Below are 18,822 nucleotides of genomic sequence, written 5' to 3'. Positions count from 1 at the left end.
CTTGAATCTATAAACCTTCCAGCTGTTTTTCCCCACAGCCTCCACTCTTTTTGACAGCCCCTTAGGCTTGAATTTCTCTATGTTCTGTTGCTGGGAAGAGATTAAAAGCTATTAGTTTTACTGCCTATTCCTCTCCTCAGAGAAAATCACCCAGCCAAGGCTCTGGAGCTGAGAGTGGGGACAACTGTATACTTCTCTGTGAGAGATACCCCTACTTTAGAGTTCAGCACTTGTGGGAGAGTCAGCAGTCTGTGATCTTGAACTGCCTTTCCTGTTGTGGAACCACCATTTTATGAGCCTGAACAAGTAGGATTGGAGCCCCGGTGTTCCCAGCAGACTTGTACCCAAAGTAGAGTTTCTGTTCCATGAGTGGGAGCCAAGTGGAGGGAGTCCCTTACCTCTTAACTGCACTTGCCTGGAAGTTAGCCTCAGCAGCAGCAGGTGGCTGGGGCAGAGACATAAATGCAGACATAAATGCTTGCCCTTCCTAGGGAAAATAGCCCTCCAGCTGAGAGCTGGAGCAAGAGGAGCCCTGGGTTCTTGGCAGCACCAGTCTGAAGTTGATTCTCTGCCTCACGGAACTGGCAGGCTGGAGAGAAAGAATGGCCTTGAGTCAAATGCCAAGGACTCTCACTTCTCTGACAAATTTTTGTAGAATTTTTGTTATATAGATGTTTCTTCATCTGGATGATGGGCCATATATCCAAGAGCTTTAAAGATTGGGTTTTAAAATTATTTCTCCAAAAAAAATAAAAATAAAAATAAATAATTTCTCCAGGAATGCCTGGGTGGCTCAGTGGTTGAGCATCTGCCTTTGACTCCAGGCATGATCTCAGAGTCCCGGCATTGATTCCCGTATCAGGCTTCCTGTAGGGAGCCTACCTTTCCCTCTGCCTGTGTCTCTGTCTCTCTCTTTGTGTCTCTCATGAATAAATAAAATCTAAAAAAAAAAAAAGATAAACTAGCTGAAGGGCACCTATGGCTCAGTGGTTGAGCATCTTTAAAAAAAAAATTTAAATTTATTTCCCCAGTTTTACTAGGAAGTTTGTCCATATAGTTCCTTGCACTGTCATTCTTAAGGTCAAACTCTGTCTCATTGAATTTTCTCTTTTATTGTTTTTAATTACATTGACACTATTTTTTTAAAATTATTATTTCTTTGTTTCTGCTTGCTTTGGGTTCATTTGTTCTTTTTGTAGTTTCTTGAGGTGAGATTTTACATTTTTGATCAGATTTTCTGTCTTTTCTAGCATATGCATTTTATTGCTATAAATTTTTGTCAGCACTTCTGTAGATTGTGTTCCACAAATTTTGACATGTATTTAGTTAATATTTTTATTCAGTTCATTGTATTTTGCGATTTCTCTTGAGAATTCTTTTTTGGTCCATGAGTTATTTAGAAGTGTATTTGCCTTTCCATCCCTTTACCCTCCCATATTTATAACATGTCTTATGTGTATTTCTATACATATGTTTCTGTCTCCATAAGGTAGTGTTTGATAGTTATTTTTTCAACTGTGAAACATAAGTTGAAGATTTGAGTAAACAGATTATAATATTTACTCGTATTTCTATCATATCCTTTCTTGCTTCTTTGTGTTTCCGCATTCCTTTATTGTTTTCCTTCTAGTTAGAGAGTTTCCTGTAGTTTTTCCTTAGGGCAGGTCTGCTGGTCAAAGATCATCTTTGTTTTCCTGCATCTGATAATGTCTTGATTTTCCTTTTATCCTTCAAGTATATTTTTGCTACACTTAGGATTTTGGATTGACCGTGTTTTTTTTTTTTTTTTTTTTTTCCAGCACTTGAAAAATATTGTACTACTTGCTTCTGGCCTCCATATTTTCTGATGAAAACTCTACTGTAATTCAGATTATTTTTCAAGTGTAAGCAAGGTGTCATTTCTCTCTCTCTCTCTCTCTCTTTTTTAAAGTCTTATTCACTTAAAGTAATCTCTACACCACACAGGGACTTGGAACTCACACCCCTAAGATCAAGAATCCCATGCTTTTCTAGCTGAGCCAGCCAGGTGCCCCACTCTCTAATGTCTCTTAAGATGTTTTCATTTTCGAAAGTTTAATGATAGTGTCTCTTGGTGTGGATTTCTTTAGATTTGTCATGTTGGACATCATTCAGCTTCTTGAATTTGAAGGCATGTATCTTCAACCAGTTTGTGTTGTTTCTGGCCGTTACTGTTTCATTTCTAACTAAAGTCTCCTTTCAGGACAGCAGTGACACCAGTGTTTGATCTTTTGTGATAGTCCCACAACTCCTTGATTTTCATTTTTTCCCCCCGTATTTTCTCCTCTTTGCTTTTTAGATTAACTTATCATTCAGTTGTGAAGTTTAGTGGTTTTTTTTTTTTTTTTTAGTTTAGTGGTTTTTATCTTTGTCTCCTCCATTCAATATGCAAGCCTATCCATTGAGTTTCTTTTTTCTTTTCTTTTTTATTTTTTTTTAAGATTTTATTTATTTATTCACGAGAGACACAGAGAAAGAGAAGCAGAGACAGAGGGAGAAGCAGGCTTCATGCAAGGGGCCCAATGTGGGACCCGATTCTGGGACTGCAGGATCACGCACTGAGCTGAAGGCAGACGCTCAACCACTGAGCCACCCAGGTGTCCCATCCATTGAGTTTCTATTTCAGTTATTGCTTCACTTTTAAAGTTATTTTCACGTATAAAATTTACAGTTGATGTTCCAGTTAAACCTCAGTTTAAAAAATACCATTTATTTTTTCTCTTTCAACAAATTCTTTGAGGCTTTTTATTTTTTCATATTTTTCAATTATGTTCACAACTGTTTAACCATTTTTATCATGGTTGCTTTAAAATCTTTTTCAGATTATTCTAACGTCTCTCTTATCTTAGTGTTGGTTATCTACTATCTTTTTATTCAGTTTTAGATATTTACTGTTGGTATGGTAAGTGAACTTTTATTGAAATCTTGACATTTTGTATTTTCTGAGAGTCTGAATTTTAAACACTTTTAGCAGCTTTTATTCACTGACACCTTTCCAGCAGAGGAATGTGAGCACTGTCTGGCTACTGCCAGGTGGGGTCAGAAATCCAGATTCTCTACTCAACCTCTTTTAAGACTAAGAAGAGGAGCTCCTTTTTTACTTCTCAGCAGGATAGGAATTCTACTTCTCCCTAAGCCTCCACGGTCACTGCCCAACTATAAAGTGCTAGTGTGCCATGTAACTGCTTTCTGCATGGCCTCTAGTGATACCAGGGCAGGAAGAGGTAGCCTTGTTACCACCGAGCAGTGGTGAACATTCCAACTCTGCATTAAGCCTCCTCTGAGTACCCCAGTGGAAATGGGAAGGGGTGCCTCATCGCTGCTGGGTGGGGGGTCCAGGCTCCTTACATGGTCTCCACTGACACTGTAGATGGGGTCTCATTGCCAGCTACAGGGATGTAGTCCCCACTTGCTACTTGATTTTCTTTAACAACATCTTGGCTGGGGAGGAGGGCTTAAAGATGCCTGTGACAGATTTACAAAGGTGGAAATCTAGGCTCTTTAGCTTTTGCTTGAAGGGCTGGCTGCTTAACTGGAGTAGAGCAGTTAGGCGTAATTTACACTGGTAGTGTATACTGGATGTCCTTAATGGGACTTGATTAAATAAATTTTGGTGATGAAGTACTACGGAATCTTAAAAGGAATTAGGTAGATATATCTGTACTGACATGAAAGATGTCCAAATATTATTAACTGAAGGAAGAAAAACAAATTTTAAGAGTGTTATATTAGGATCTAATTTTGGAAAAAAATTTAAACCCAATATTTGTTATTACTAATATTTGTATTTTTTTTTTAAAGCAAAGATCCTGTGTTACTCTTTTTTTTTGGGGGGGGGAAGAACTTACTCTTATAGTCACAAACAACAAAGAAAATTTAAAAAAAATTTAATGTACTTAATGGTTAAACAGTAAATCTGGAAAGTAAATGTGTTTGAATAGTCAAAATTTAAAGAAAGACAAGGAACACATTGCTCTACCAGATAGGAATATAATGCAGCATTATCTATTCTGATGAATAAAACAAAATAGGTGTCTGGACCAGTCTTATCTGTTTTATTTTTATTTTTTTTATTTTTTTAAAGATTTTATTTATTTATTCATGAGAGACCAGAGAGAGAGAGAGAGGGAGAGAGACCGAGAGAGACAGAGAGAGAGAGAGAGAGAGAGAGGCAGAGACACAGGCAGAGGGAGAAGCAGGCTCCCATGCAGGGAGCCTGACGTGGGACTTGATCCTGGGTCTCCAGGATCCCAACCTGGGCTGAAGGCAGCTGAGCCGCTGAGCCACCCAGGCTGCCCAGTCTTGTCTGTTTTAATACATTCTTGTTACTTATCATAGAGAACCTTCAAGAGGTATTATCTTTGCTTTAAAATTACTCCTTTTAGATTGTTTTCTCCATTTTATATTATTTAAGTCTGACTTATCCATTTGTCTTTTGGAACTTTCTGCTGCATGTGTTCAAAGAATTAAGACATTTTATTTTTATTTTTTTTGAATTAAGACATTTTAATTGGAAAAAATCTAGTTTCTTGTTTTTAATATACCCAATAAAATAATTTATTATAACAAAAATAAAAAAGAAAACTCTATTGTTCCAGATTCTTTTGGTTGCTAGGGATAGAAAGGCAACTCTTGAATAAATTAAGCAAAAATGGAAATTTATTGGCTTTAATATTAACTGTTCTTTTTTTAAGATTTTATTTATTTATTCATGAGAGACACACACAGAGGGACAGAGAGAGAGGCAGAGAGAGAGAGAGAGACGCAGAGAAAGAAGCAGGCTCCATGTAGGAAGCCTGATGTAGGATTCGATCCCGGGACTCTGGGATCACGCTCTGGGCCAAAGGCAGGTGCTCAATTGCTGAGCCACCCAGGTGTCCCAATATTAACTATTAAAGTCTAGAGATAGTTTCAGCTCCTTTCATGGCTGGATCCAGGGACTCAGATATTATTAGAGTTAGTTTTTCTCCATTTTTCACTCTTAAACATGGTTCCTCTTTTGATGCTTCCCATACCCTCATTCCCACCCTGCACATTTCTTAACATTTACAGGCTTATATTCTTCTATCTTCTCTTTTCCAGCAGTTTTTCCAAAAGTCCTGGATTGAATCTCTTTGTCCTGATTTGAGTCACAGGTCTGTCCCTGAATCAATCATTTTGGACTTGGGAATAGAATATGCTGAAGGCCACAGTGGATCATGTGTCCACCCTTGTAGCTAGAGTGGAGGGGAGTGAGCTCCATATGGATTGAGGAGAGAGGAGTTCTCTCTAAAAAACTGAGGCACTATACAAATCTGCCTCTCATGTGTATAGTTGGAGGTTCTGTTGAAGATTTTGGGCTCTTTGGAACTAGAGGAGGAACAGTTTTTGTTTTTCCTCAGACATACCATAGGTAGTCATGCTTGCTTACCTCCCTTGGAATGCATTTCCTTTTTTTTTTTTTTTTGGAATGCATTTCCCACGTATTCATCTAAATGGTACATTTTCTCATTTCCTTCATGTCTCTGTTCAGACTTCATCTCATCAGGCTTTACTGATCTTCCTCTACAATAGCACTGCCACCACAACCAGCTCACATGCTATTTTCAAACTTTCAGCCTTTCTTTTTTCTTCGTAGTGAATGAATATGTTTATTTTCTGTCTTCATTTGAAAGACCTTGTCTCTCCTGTTTACTGCCATACTCTAAGTTCTTACAATAGTTTTTGGCATATAGTAGGCATTCAGAAATACGTCTTGAAACAAAGGAATACATGAGTATTGTGATAGGAAAAAGAAATGAGGACAGAGGATTATCATGAATAAAAGAGACCAGTGGTTCTTAAACATATGGAGGAACTTGTTTGGAGAGGACTGGTAAAACATTGTGTTTGCATCCCTGCTGTTCCTTTTACATGGGCTTCACATATAACCTTCCCTATAGGGACATTCATTATTAGCTGAAATGATTTCATTCTGCTAATACGGCCAAAAGCAACACTGTTCAGTAGAAACAATGCAGGCTACAAATGTAAGCCACGTAAGTTAAATTTTTTTTATTAGCTGCATAAAAAAAGAAGAAACAGATGAGCCTTATTTTTAACACTATATTTAACTCAGCATATCTAAGCTACCATTTTAATTTATAGCCACTGTGAAACTTTTTTTGAGATATTTCACATTCTATTTTTTTTGTACACAGTATTTGAAATCTGGTATATATTTTACATTTATGGTGCATTTCAATTTGGACTAGCCATGTTTTCAGTTGCTCAGTAGCCAACTGATAGCTAGTGGCTACTATATAAAGTGTTACAGTCTAGAGCATATATGTAGACATTCATTTCTTCCACAGATATTTTTAGACAGTGCCAGATACCATTCTAAATGCAGGGGATTTACTGGTGAAGAAGACAGATGAGATTTCAAGGAGTTTCTATTTTACTGGGAAGGGATAAATAATAACCAGAGAGAATAATTTCAAATAAGATTAATGGGATGGAGGTTATTTGTGTATTGATTGATTTCAATAATATACCTACTGAAAGGGTACATATCTTGAGTATGTATAATTAGATACATTTTTTATGTCTTGTGATTACTACCCAGGCCACAGGGCTTCCTCCTGCTGTTTGGTAAGTTCAAAAGTTAGAATTTTAATTGGGGGAAGCTGTGGGAAGAATATATAATATCTTTTCTAATTTTGATGGATATGGAAAGGAGGAAATAATTTTCCGGGCATTGTTTCATTTTGGGAAGAGGAAATTGAGCTTGGAGCCAAATTGATCCTTTGCCTTTGATCTTCCATTTTATAATGGTAATATATTTTTAAAAGGCTCTGCTCCCCTCTAGTATCTAAAATGAACTAGGAAGGGAAAGTTTCCATACTCTAAGGACATTATGAGTTTTGCGTTGATTATATTCTATTTCTTAGTTGAAAATAAATAATATTGAGTTATTTCATGTTAATATTTTTAATTAGAGTAAAGCAAATTTATAAATGACTTATTTTTACTGTCTAGTTTTTTTTCTTTTTTTTTTTTTTTAAGATTTTTATTTATTCACGAGAGACAGAGAGAGAGAGAGAGGCAGAGACCCAGGCAGAAGGAGAAGCAGGCTCCATGCAGGGAGCCCGATGTAGGACTCGATCCCAGGTCTCCAGGATCATCACACCCTGGGCTGAAGGCAGTGCTAAACTGCTGAGCCACCTACCAGGGCTGCCCTACTGTCTAGTTTTTAAGAGGTCAAAATTTTTTCTTAAAAAAGCAGTATAGACTACTCTTCTGCATATCCCAACTTTACAAACAAATTGGTAATTCTAGACATAGTATTTTTCACTTTGAAATCTTTTATTTGATTTGTTTTCTGGAGTTAATGGCATTTTAAAACTTCAAATATGTGTTACTTTTGTGTTTCTGTAGAACATGAGTTAATAAATTGAATAGGTTATTTTGTTTATATAAATCCTTTTAAAATTGAGCTTTCTCAGTGTTTTGCAATGATGAATATAACTGGTGCAAACCATAAGAGACTCTTAACTATAAGAAACAGGATTGCTGGAGGGAGGTTGTTGGGGGGAATAGGATAACAGGATAACTGGGTGATGGGCATTAAGGAGGGCATGCGATGTAATGAACACTGGGTGTTATATGCAACTCATGAATCACTAAATTCTACCCCTGAAACTAATAATATACACTGTATGTTAACTACATTGAATTTAAATTAAAAAAAATGTTTTAAAAAGGAATATAACTAGGTTACACATTTTGTATATAAATGATAATTATCATCTTCACAGATTTTGAAGGATATAGCCAATCGGTACCATATGATGAGAGGTTCCAAAATACATTTTGTGCCAGGCTGGGATTGTCATGGATTACCCATTGAAATAAAAGTATTATCAGAACTTGGTGGAAAAGCTCAGAATCTGTCAGCTGTGGAAATTAGAAAGAAAGGTAAATCTGTTTCTGTTTGAGAATGATTATTTTTAAATGCTGGTTCCTTAGAAAAGTCAGGGCTTACTCAAAGAGACTTTCTGTTTTTTTTTGTTTTTGTTTTTTTTGGCTATAATGGGATCTGTTAGAAACCCATTTTTGTCACGGAAAATGCAGATCTTGTTCAATTGACTTTTGAGAATTTACGTTCAGAGACTGAAGGAAAGATTTGTGAGCATTTGCGAGTCCATTTTTCAGTTCTTTGATCTTCATATTTTGTGAAATTATTACCGTGCTCAATGTTTTTATTTACTTTTCTGGCTGGAGCTTGTTGACCTATTTCAAGTGCTAGATTAAATCAGTTCTAGAATACAGATATATTTTTAAAATTAATCTCATTTGATCCTTTATTAGATTGGGACAGAGAGGAATCTTCTGTTCTTAAACTACTGTATATTTAGATATGATTGTGAAGATTTTTTACTTCACTGTAAAACATCTTATTATTGGCTTAACCTAGATGTACTGATTACTTTTTCTGTGTGTAATGAAATAAGAATCATTCTTTTATCTTTTCTCAGATTAAGAAGTATGAAGAATAATTTTTCCAGTTAATTTTTTTCTAAATGTAAGGTTATTAAGTCTGGAAAATATTTTTGAAATTCTAATTAATTTTAGAATTTGTTTTAGTTATCTTCTGAACACTTTTAACCTTTAGAATAATTTTTCTATTAAGTACATTTTATAGTATACATTGTGTATAATACCTCCATTTAGAGGCCTACGTTCTAAACCATGTTTAAGAGTTTCAATTTATTGTTTTTCAAATGCTTTTCTTTCTTAATTTTTTTTAGCTAGATCATTTGCTGAAGCAGCAATTAAGAAACAGAGATCAGCTTTTATTCGTTGGGGAGTAATGGCAGATTGGAATAATTGCTACTATACATTTGATGGAAAATATGAGGCCAAACAGTTGAGAATTTTCTACCAAATGTATGAGAAGGTGATGAAGTATTTTTTTTCCTTTGAGTATGTTATGTGTTATAAAATTCCAGCTTTCATGTAATATATTTGTCTTTATAGGGCTTGGTTTATCGATCTTACAAACCGGTGTTTTGGTCTCCCTCATCAAGGTATGTATGTGTTTTTGGTAGTTAAAGTGGAGAATTTTGTGAGTCCCTCAAATACTTACATCTAATATTCTTAAATCGTAGGACTGCATTGGCTGAAGCAGAACTTGAGTATAATCCTGAACATGTCAGTCGCTCAATATATGTAAAATTCCCTCTCCTGAAACCTTCTCCCAAGTTGGTATCTCTCATAGGTAAGATTTATTCACTGTTTGAGTTTATTAAAGTTACAGAATTGTAACATTTGCTAGTGTATTTGAAATTTTATTTTCACAGATGGGTCATCTCCTGTTAGTTTTTTAGTTTGGACCACCCAGGCTTGGACAATTCCAGCCAATCAAGCTGTTTGTTATATGCCAGACTCAAAGTAAGTATATTACTATATTTTTCATTTTATCCACAAATAGGATTGATTCCATCAATAGCAGTATTTTGGATTTATTTCATCTCATTGTTCACTTAAAATTTAATGAATGATATGTAGATTAGTTGTTATGTTCGTATAGATTTTATTAAGATTTAAATAATTCAGGGATCCCTGGGTGGCGCAGCGGTTTAGCGCCTGCCTTTGGCCTAGGGCGCGATCCTGGAGACCCGGGATCGAATCCCACATTGGGCTTCCGGTGCATGGAGCCTGCTTCTCCCTCTGCCTGTGTCTCTGCCTCTCTCTCTCTCTCTCTCTCTGTGTGTGACTATCATAAATAAATAAAAATTAAAAAAAAAAAGATTTAAATAATTCCATTTAAGATCTCATTTTCACCTTTTTTGAAAAACGAAACAAATGTAAGGGATAAAGTTCTTGAAAGTATTGTTTTTTCAATTATGAAGTTAGTTTTCCTAAAATGATGTAAACCATTAAAATATTATCTGTGACTTTTCTTTTTTCATTATTATTAATTTTCTCTTAAAATTTTATTTTAGATATGCTATTGTGAAATGTTCCACATCTGGAGATCTGTACGTACTTGCTGCAGATAAAGTAACATCCGTTGCTTCTGCTTTGGAAACAACATTTGAGGTTATCTCAACATTTTCAGGTGAAGATTTATAGATACTCTAATGATCACAGTCATCAGAGTACCATTTGTTTTGAGTTTAGTACTTGCTGACTGTTTTGCATTGTGAATTGAAACAGATATGGTCTTTACCTTTCTAGAATATATTTTACATTGATTATACTAAAGGAAAATATATTAAGCATGATAGGAGTATAGAAAATATGAACATTGATAAAAGTGCAACAGTATTTCTGGCAAATATCCAACGTAAAATTAGAAAAATGTCTTTTGTACAATGTAGAAATAAACAAATATCCTTTTAAAATTTTATTCAAAATTATTTCACTAAAGATTAACCTTTATCTGATTTAATCAAAGGTGTAAGGAAGGAAATAATTTTTTTTTTTGGTATATGATTTTAATGAGGAAATTTAGTGAATTCTGAAAATTATTCCAAAGACTAAACTTCTATCAGAAGAATCCTTAGTAAGCTGTAATTTGGGAGTTCTAAAGTACTGATTGGTTTTGAAATATAATTATTAAAATCTAGGGAAGTTTAAAATCACCTCTGATCTTTAGGGATACTACATCTTTGTGTTTCTTACTTAAAAAAAAAATCACAGGGTACCTGGTGGCTCAGTTGGTTAAATGTCCAACTCTTGGTTTTGGCTCAGATCATGATCTCAGGGTTGTGAGATTGAGCCCTGTAGCAGGGTCTGCACTCAGTTCAGAATCTGCTTGAGATTCTTTCTTCCTTTACCTCTGCCCTTCCCACTTGTGCTCTCTCACTCTCTAAAATAAATAAACAAATTTTTAAAAAATCACATGAGTAGAATGAGACACCCCAAAATAGAAAGATTGCCTAGCTCAATAGAGAAGCCTTCCAAATGCATCATTTCAGATACAAGCCAGTTAAATAGTTTAAGTTTAAATAACCATAACGATAACAAAAAAAGTGTTTTATGTCAAAACCAGGAAAGAAGCTACAGAATGTTTGACATTTAATACCATTTGGTCCTTCTTGGTACAATAAATAAGAGGATTCAGTATATTCTTTGTATCCTACCCTTCTATATCATTTTTAAGCACAGAAGATATTACAGACTTCATTAACAAATTAGATATTGTTATAAAAGCTGAATGGCATTCTCATAAGGTTTTTGAAAGTGCTCAGGTTAAACTTAAGATCACCTTTCTAGATTGGGTAATTGTTTCAAATTATTAGTGTAAGAGAATCATTGGGTTACCATTTTGAGCCACCACATTTCAGAATAGATATACTTCTCTCTTCTGTGGCAAAATAAATTATAGACAGCTTATTACTTATTAAAGTAGTAGGAATGTTGAACAGCTAAAGTGGAATAATTTATGTAGGATAGCTTTTCTTTCCAGAAAAATATAAATTGTTTCTTATTGATCAGAGATTTTTTTTTTTAAAGATTTAATTTATTCATGAGAGGCACATAGGGAGAGATACAGGCAGAGGGAGAAGCAGGCTCCCAACCAGTAGATTCTAATACTATCTCTGGGGAACTCACTATTGTTTCTTTTCAAAAAAGGATAAGAAATGGTGGGGGCACCTGAGTGGCTCAGTGATTGTCTGTTTGGCTCGGGTCATGATCCCAGGGGTCCTGGGATTGAGTCCTGCATTAGGCTCCCTGTGGGGAGCCTGCTTCTCCCTTTGCCTATGTCTCTGCCTCTCTCTTTGCAGCTCTCATTAATAAATAAAATATTAAAAAAAGAACCTACTGGTCATTGATTTGGTGATCTACTACTGTTTGTCTTCATGTTCCAAAAGGTGCATAGCTGCACATAAAGAAATCTTCTAGGGTCCGTTTGAGTCGTATCTTATAATAATTGCTAATATTTAATTTATTTTATTTAAAGATGTTATTTATCCATTCGAAATAGAGAGAGAGAGAGTGAGCGAGCGAGTGCAGGAGCAGGGCAGAGGGAGAAGCAGGTGCCCTGCTGAGCAACGAGCCCCAATACAGGTCTCCATCCAGGACCTCAGGACCACAACCCGAGCCAAAGACAGATGCCAAACCAACTGAGCCACCCAGGTGCCCCAATAATTGCTAATATTTTAATCATTTACTGTGTGGCAGGTATTAGGCTGAGGGTCCCAAATACTTAAAATGCATTACCTCAGCTTGTCTTCATGGCAACTCTCTGAGGTAGGACTGTAATTATCCACCTATTGTAGATTGCTAAAGGTCACAGGGCAAGTCAAAGGGGAAGCGGAGATTTGAGTCCAGCCTCGTTGCAGATCCTGCACCTTTCACCTGATAGTCTGTGGCTACCGTTGATAGTCTGTGGCTACTGTAGAAGCGTTGTCATGTAAAATAATTCTAAATTATGGCTTTCTTTCCCTACAGGTGCAGATTTGGAAGGTGGTACTTGTGCTCATCCTTTAATTCCTGATAAAGCCTCCCCTCTTTTACCTGCAAGTCATGTGACCATGACAAAGGGAACAGGATTGGTGCACACAGCCCCAGCTCATGGTATGGAGGATTACAGCGTAGCTTCTCAGCACAACCTGCCCACGGTACTTTTCCTCTTTTTTTCCTTCTTAATTATTGCTTTTGCAAAATTAAAGTGATAAATCCTAACTAACATCTTTATTTTTTGGTGATAAGCAATCATTTTTGTCATAACTTAGTTGTGAAATGCTTAGTACCCTAATGTTCAGTACCCTAATGCCTCATTAATTCATACTAATTGAGAAAGATTTCCTAGAATTAACACAAAATCACCACAAAATTAGAATTGAAAAATATTAAGTAGGGACAATTTTTTTCTTCCAAAGTATTAATTCATATAGACAGATTGCTTTTAGTTGTGAAAAATGGCAAGCAGGTTTTACTAGTTGAAAAGAACAGGTTTTGTTTTGTTTTTTAAGTAAACAGTCCTTTCTAAATTTATGTTTTACATGCCAATTAGGAAGTTTTTCCATTTACTTCAGATGCATCCCAAAGTCAGCACAATATATGTACATTGCCATAGATCTAGAAATTAAGAGAGACTAAGTTAAAGGTGCTTTTAATATATCTTACTTTTTTGAATATTATTTTATTTTTCATCATGATGAGTGTACTGTTTAATACTCACCCCATTGCCCCCTGCCCCCCACCACCTCCCCTCTAGTAACCATCAGTTTGCTCTCAATAGTTAAGAGTCTGTTTCTTAGTTTCTTTCTCTCTTTTTTTTCTCTCTTCTTTTTCTTTTGTTTGTTTCTCAAATTTCACATACGAGTGAGATCATATGGTATTTGTACCCAGATTTTCAATACAGTGGAAGACTATACTGAGATGTTTTATATATATTGTTTTGTCAGCAATTGTCATAAGATTAAATGTTTTGGTACTTTAATTGTTGAAAATAACCCATTGTAGGACTGTTTAGTGGATGAAGATGGAGTTTTCACAGATGTTGCAGGTCCTAAACTTCAAAACAAGGCTGTCCTTGAAGAGGGAACAGATGTGGGTGAGTGTTGTGTATGTTGTTATCATAAATATATATTTTCTGAAAAACAGCAGCAACCTTTGCTGGCTGTTCTCCCATCTTACACTTTCATTAGAAACAAAGATCTAAAATTGTAGTTTATTTTACCCCGTGGTTTAAAATGGAGGTTGAGATTTCTTTTGCTTTAAAGTTGCTCTATTTAGTTAAGTAAAGCAGGAGAATCATTAGCAAGTGATGTTATTTTAGGGCCACAACAGTATTAGTGGAAGAATAAAATCAAGCTTGAGGCTAGTTGTTGATTGTGTATCAGACACTATTCTTTTTATAACCCTTATAATTGATTGAGCACATGTAAAGCACTGTTGATGTGTTATGATCTTAGGTATCCTCCAGCCTTGATTTGGCTTTCTGACTTTTTATAATTTTGGATCCAAGGACCAGGTACTCTGAAGACTTTTCTTTTCTTTTCTTTTCTTTTCTCTTTTCTTTTTTCTTTTCTTTTCTTTTCTTTTCTTTTCTTTTCTTTTCTTTTCTTTTCTTTTCTTTTCTTTTCTTTTCTTTTCTTTCTTTTCTTCTTTCTTTTTTTTTAAAGATTTTATTTCTTTATCCGTGAGAGACACAGAGAGAGAGAGGCAGAGACACAGGCAGAGGGTCAAGCAGGCTCCATGCAGGGAGCCTGACGTGGGACTCGATCCTGGGTCTCCAGGATCCCGCCCTGGGCTGAAGGCGGTGCTAAACTGCTGAGCCACCCAGGCTGCCCTGAAGACTTTTCTTTGGCCAGACTTACACTAAGGCTAACTAAAGGGTGTATTGCTTGCGTGAGACTATGCTAACAAAGTACCGTAAATTTAGTAGCTTAAAACAATAAAAATTTATTCTCACAGTTCTGGAGGCTAGGAGTCTGAAATCAGTGTGTTAGCAGGGCAGTGCTCCGGTGGCTTCTGGTTACCCTTAGCATTCTTTGGTTTACAGCTGTATTACTTTAATCTTAAAATCTTTTTTTTTTTTTTTAATTTTTATTTATTTATGATAGTCACAGAGAGAGAGAGAGGCAGAGACATAGGCAGAGGGAGAAGCAGGCTCCATGCACCGGGAGCCTGATGTGGGATTCGATCCCGGGTCTCCAGGATCGCGCCCTGGGCCAAAGGCAGGCGCCAAACCGCTGCGCCACCCAGGGATCCCTGTATTACTTTAATCTTTACCCCGTTGTTGCTCCCGTGTGTCTATGTGTCCTCTTCTCTTATTAGAACACTAGTCATTGGACTTAGGGTGCACTTGAATCTAGTGTGAATCTAACTGGATTATGTCTGCAAAGATCCTATTTCCAAATATGGTCACATTGACAGGTACCAAGGGTTATCTTTTGGGAAGTTAAAATTCAATCCACTGTAGCTGGTTTCTTCTGGATTTTTTGGAAACCATTTTAAGATTCATGGTATGAAACACTATGACTATGAATTTCAAATGTAGAATTTTTGATATATCCTATTTATCTTTGGAGTGAAAAGCCATGGGAGTGGCTTAATTTGTAGTCTAATTAAGGTTTTATAGTCTCTTTTTTTTTTTTTTTTTTTTTTTTCCGGGAGATTCCTAGATTATGCCTTTGACAGCTGGTAAGTGGCTACTCTTACAGACTGGTACTTACTAGTCCAGATTTAATACTCCCTGGGAATTAGAGAGTTATTAGGATTTTCATAGTAACTTTTTAATTATGTCTAATATAAATTGTTACTGATTATTTTTCAAGTTATAAAGATGCTTCAGGCTGCAAAGCATTTGTTGAAAGAGGAGAGATTGGTACACAGCTATCCCTATGACTGGAGGACTAAGAAACCAGTGGTTATTCGTGCCAGCAAGCAGTGGTTTGTAAATATCACGGATATCAAGGCTACAGCCAAGGTATAAGAGACATTCTACTGTGAATGTTGGGTTTTCATCCCCTCAGTGTGAAAGGGTTGCATACGAGGTTGAGGGTAAGGTTTGGGGAAAAGAAAGGATTACTGCTATAATGATTCGGTGATTTGATTTCATAAAATTATGATTTTAGAAGGATCTTGGATTTCTCTACCTTCCTTACACACGTGTGGCTTAAAGAGGTTAAGGGACTTGTCTAAATTTCCTGCCCTGCATATTATAAATTAGGACAGAACTGAGTTCAGGAGATGGTTTAACCTCTTAGAACCTCAGTGTCCTCATCGGGATGGAGCTGATAATATGATGCCTGCCTCATGAGGTAAGTGAATAAAAGCTCCAGAACAGTGGCACACAGTAAACATTCAGTAAAACATTCTAAAAACCCCCGTTCTTCCTTATGATTGAAATTACAGTCCATTTAAGAAATTGCCTTGAGTTAACAAATACTTTACAATGGGGATTCTAAATATTAATATATATTTGAGCTCTTTTATTGACTATAATTATGTATCTCTGTGTGTGTCATGAACAACTTAATTGAGTGAAAAAGCTCAAATTCATATTTATTAATCAGGCTGATAATGAAGATATTTTGCTTTCCTGTTTTCATCTTAACATATAACTGTAGTGACTTGGTTTATTTGTTGGCCTGGCAATTTGAAGCTATGCACGCAATCTACATTTTCTACATTTGCATAGAATGGGGAACTGTAATATGGACTTTTTTGTGTTTTGTTTTTTTTACATTCCTGTGAAATCTGTTTTCCTGAGTTGTAGAAGTTAAGATTAGTAACTTCTAGCTCTGCACAGATTTTTTTATGGAAGAACATCTAAGTGTGATATAATACGCTAGAGCCAAGTGGTTTTTTTGTCTTTTTTAATTGTCCTTTATAGACCATTTTCAATTCCTCTTATGGAAATAAAATAACATACCCTATTGTTTCTACCACCCAAATTCAACATTAATCAACTTTTGGCCAGTTTTATTTTTATTTTTGCCGTTCCTACCACCCCTGCCTATTACTCCTTACCCATTGGATTATTTTGAAGCAAATTTCAGGCCTTATATCTTCCATAAATATTTCAGTATGTGTATCGGAAAGATAAAGATTATGTAAAAATAATGTGAATGCCATTGTTACCGTCTTATAAAAGTAATGGTTATTGCTTAACAGAATCAAATATCCAGTCTGTATTCATATTTCTTGGATTTTTAAACCAAGCAGTAATCAAATTGAATTGCAGATGTTGCCATTCTGCCAGTAGGTGGTGCTACAAAGGGTTTCTTGGGAGAGGATTTTTTTTTTTAAGATTTATTTATTTGAGGGAGAGGGAGAGGGAGCAAGCAGTGGGGAGCAGCAGAGGGAGAGAGAATTTTGAGCAGATTCCCCGCTGAACACAGAGCCAGACTTGGGGCTTGATCTCAAAACTCTGAGATCATGACCTCAGCTGAAACCAAGAGCCCAAGCAAGTTTAACTGACTTTGCTACCCAGGTGCCCCCCAGGGAGAGGATTTCTTGTAGTTCAGGTTAAGTGAGGAAAATGTTTAAATTGCTCTGGAAGTAGAAAATGCTTTAATTAACGCATGGAGAATTTCTCAAAAATTTAATTAACATATTTTGGCCTTTTTGGAGATTATGACCAAACATTTTCCTATACAGTTCATCTTTTGGTAATTGACAAATTAAATGAAATAAAAAACAATTTTGTGGGGCTGCAGGTAGGGAGAGTTCTTGAGAGAGTAAGTAAATAAGAAGTGGGACTCTGAGAAAGTGTTTTCTATGTTGTAAACTACACTATGTGAAATTAGGTTCTATTACAATCCTTGTTTCTTAATCTACAACAATTGCGCACTTCTTAAGTACTGAAAAATTATCATCGAAATCAAGTTTCAATGGATTTTGACTATAGTTTAATGAAGTTTAATGCTTCTGCTAACCCTGTTATTGCCAGTTTTGACCTAGGGTGCTTGAAAGTTAGTATAAAATCTCTGGTCACATTCTCTAATGGTGAAGTCTGCTCTTGATGTTATTAATTAGATCCTTTCTGGCCGTGTTTTAACTTTGCTTCATTTGCTCTGAAATCTGTAGCTTTTTACTGTAGTTTTTTGGGCATTGGGGAGACATGTAAATAACTATAAACACTGAAAATAAAGAACTTCTAGGCTAAATGGTGGCAATTCTGGAAAAATTGTTCTGTTTACACTTACTGGACTTGATTTGTGAATCAATTGCAGGAATTGTTAAAAAAAGTGAAATTTATTCCTGGATCAGCACTGAATGCCATGGTCGAAACGATGGACAGACGGCCATATTGGTGTATATCAAGGCAAAGAGTTTGGGGTGTTCCAATCCCTGTATTTCATCACAAGACAAAAGATGAATTCTTGATCAACAGGTAGAACTTTTTCTACGTTTTTTCAGCATTTTAAAGTGAGCTATGTTTTGTTCAAAAGTAAAAAAATGTCTATTAGACTATTGAGAGAACTGAGATATGTTAAATCACATATTCTAAAATCACAGTCTTTTCGGGGGAGTAAAATATAATTCAAAAAGATCCTTTGATATAGTTGAAATTTTAACAACTGCATTTTTTCAGTTTGGATAATTAAAAGCAGAGGCTCTGATCCTTTTTCAATGGGAATTCATTGTTTCTGTGTGCCTGTAGCATTGTGCCAGAATCAGGCATCAGGAGGGGATCCTGGTATGCAATTTTTCTTTAGGAATTAGAGTCCCTCTCTTACTTTGGGCTACTGTCTCTTTCAGTAGAAATAACATTATGTAATTATAGACTTTAAAATTTAAGAAACTGTAATATAGTTAAAGGCACAAAATTACATTTATTCTAGTGATGATTACCTTCCGAACTATTTGTTCTTTTCCTTAAGTTTCTTTTTTTTTTTTTTTTTTTGAAAAGATAGTACATGAACATCGTCAACAGTGCAGGGTAGAAAAGCTTCTACTGCAGAAAGAAAATGTATTTCCTAATCTAGACACTAGACATTCCTTGAGGCAGTGAATAAAACCGACATGGTCCCAGCTTTGAGATCATAGTGAGATCATAGTCTAGCTAGTTTATCTTCTGGGAAATTAGGGAAGTTTTGGTATTGCTGTTACTATCAGATATGGAAAGGGGAGTTTTAATCATTCCTTTTAGGAATACATCCTAGGTTTTCATTTTCTTTGAGTAATTTTATTTTAATTTGGTTAATGGAATTTTTGCTAAACTATGTTTTAACGTGAGTAAAATGTTTGAACCCATTTGGTAAATATTTTCACATTTTATCACTTGAGGATCCAGGGAGGTTTTTGAGGGCATGAAGGCCAGTAAGTAAAGAACGGGGAGTTCAAGAGATTGTAGACATAGGGTTGAATGTCCCT

The 18,822-nt window shown here is 35.7% G+C and overlaps 1 protein-coding gene across 1 annotated transcript in view; it reads left to right on the top strand.

Moving 5' to 3' along the window:
- The window catches only part of IARS2 (isoleucyl-tRNA synthetase 2, mitochondrial), a 62,093-nt gene that overhangs the window by 11,449 nt on the left and 31,822 nt on the right, over positions 1–18,822 (top strand). Inside the window, exons 3-12 of the mRNA XM_072814449.1 lie at positions 7,797–7,956; positions 8,790–8,938; positions 9,019–9,068; positions 9,150–9,259; positions 9,342–9,432; positions 9,987–10,102; positions 12,442–12,611; positions 13,459–13,549; positions 15,276–15,427; positions 17,679–17,839. Coding sequence (XP_072670550.1) covers positions 7,797–7,956; positions 8,790–8,938; positions 9,019–9,068; positions 9,150–9,259; positions 9,342–9,432; positions 9,987–10,102; positions 12,442–12,611; positions 13,459–13,549; positions 15,276–15,427; positions 17,679–17,839 — 1,250 coding nt within the window. The remainder of the gene's footprint in view (positions 1–7,796; positions 7,957–8,789; positions 8,939–9,018; positions 9,069–9,149; positions 9,260–9,341; positions 9,433–9,986; positions 10,103–12,441; positions 12,612–13,458; positions 13,550–15,275; positions 15,428–17,678; positions 17,840–18,822) is intronic.

Source organism: Canis lupus, chromosome 38 (assembly GCF_048164855.1).
Source record: "Canis lupus baileyi chromosome 38, mCanLup2.hap1, whole genome shotgun sequence".
Taxonomy (NCBI): domain Eukaryota; kingdom Metazoa; phylum Chordata; class Mammalia; order Carnivora; family Canidae; genus Canis; species Canis lupus.
Note: the sequence above shows the minus strand (reverse complement) of the source record. Positions and strands in the feature narration are given on the sequence as shown.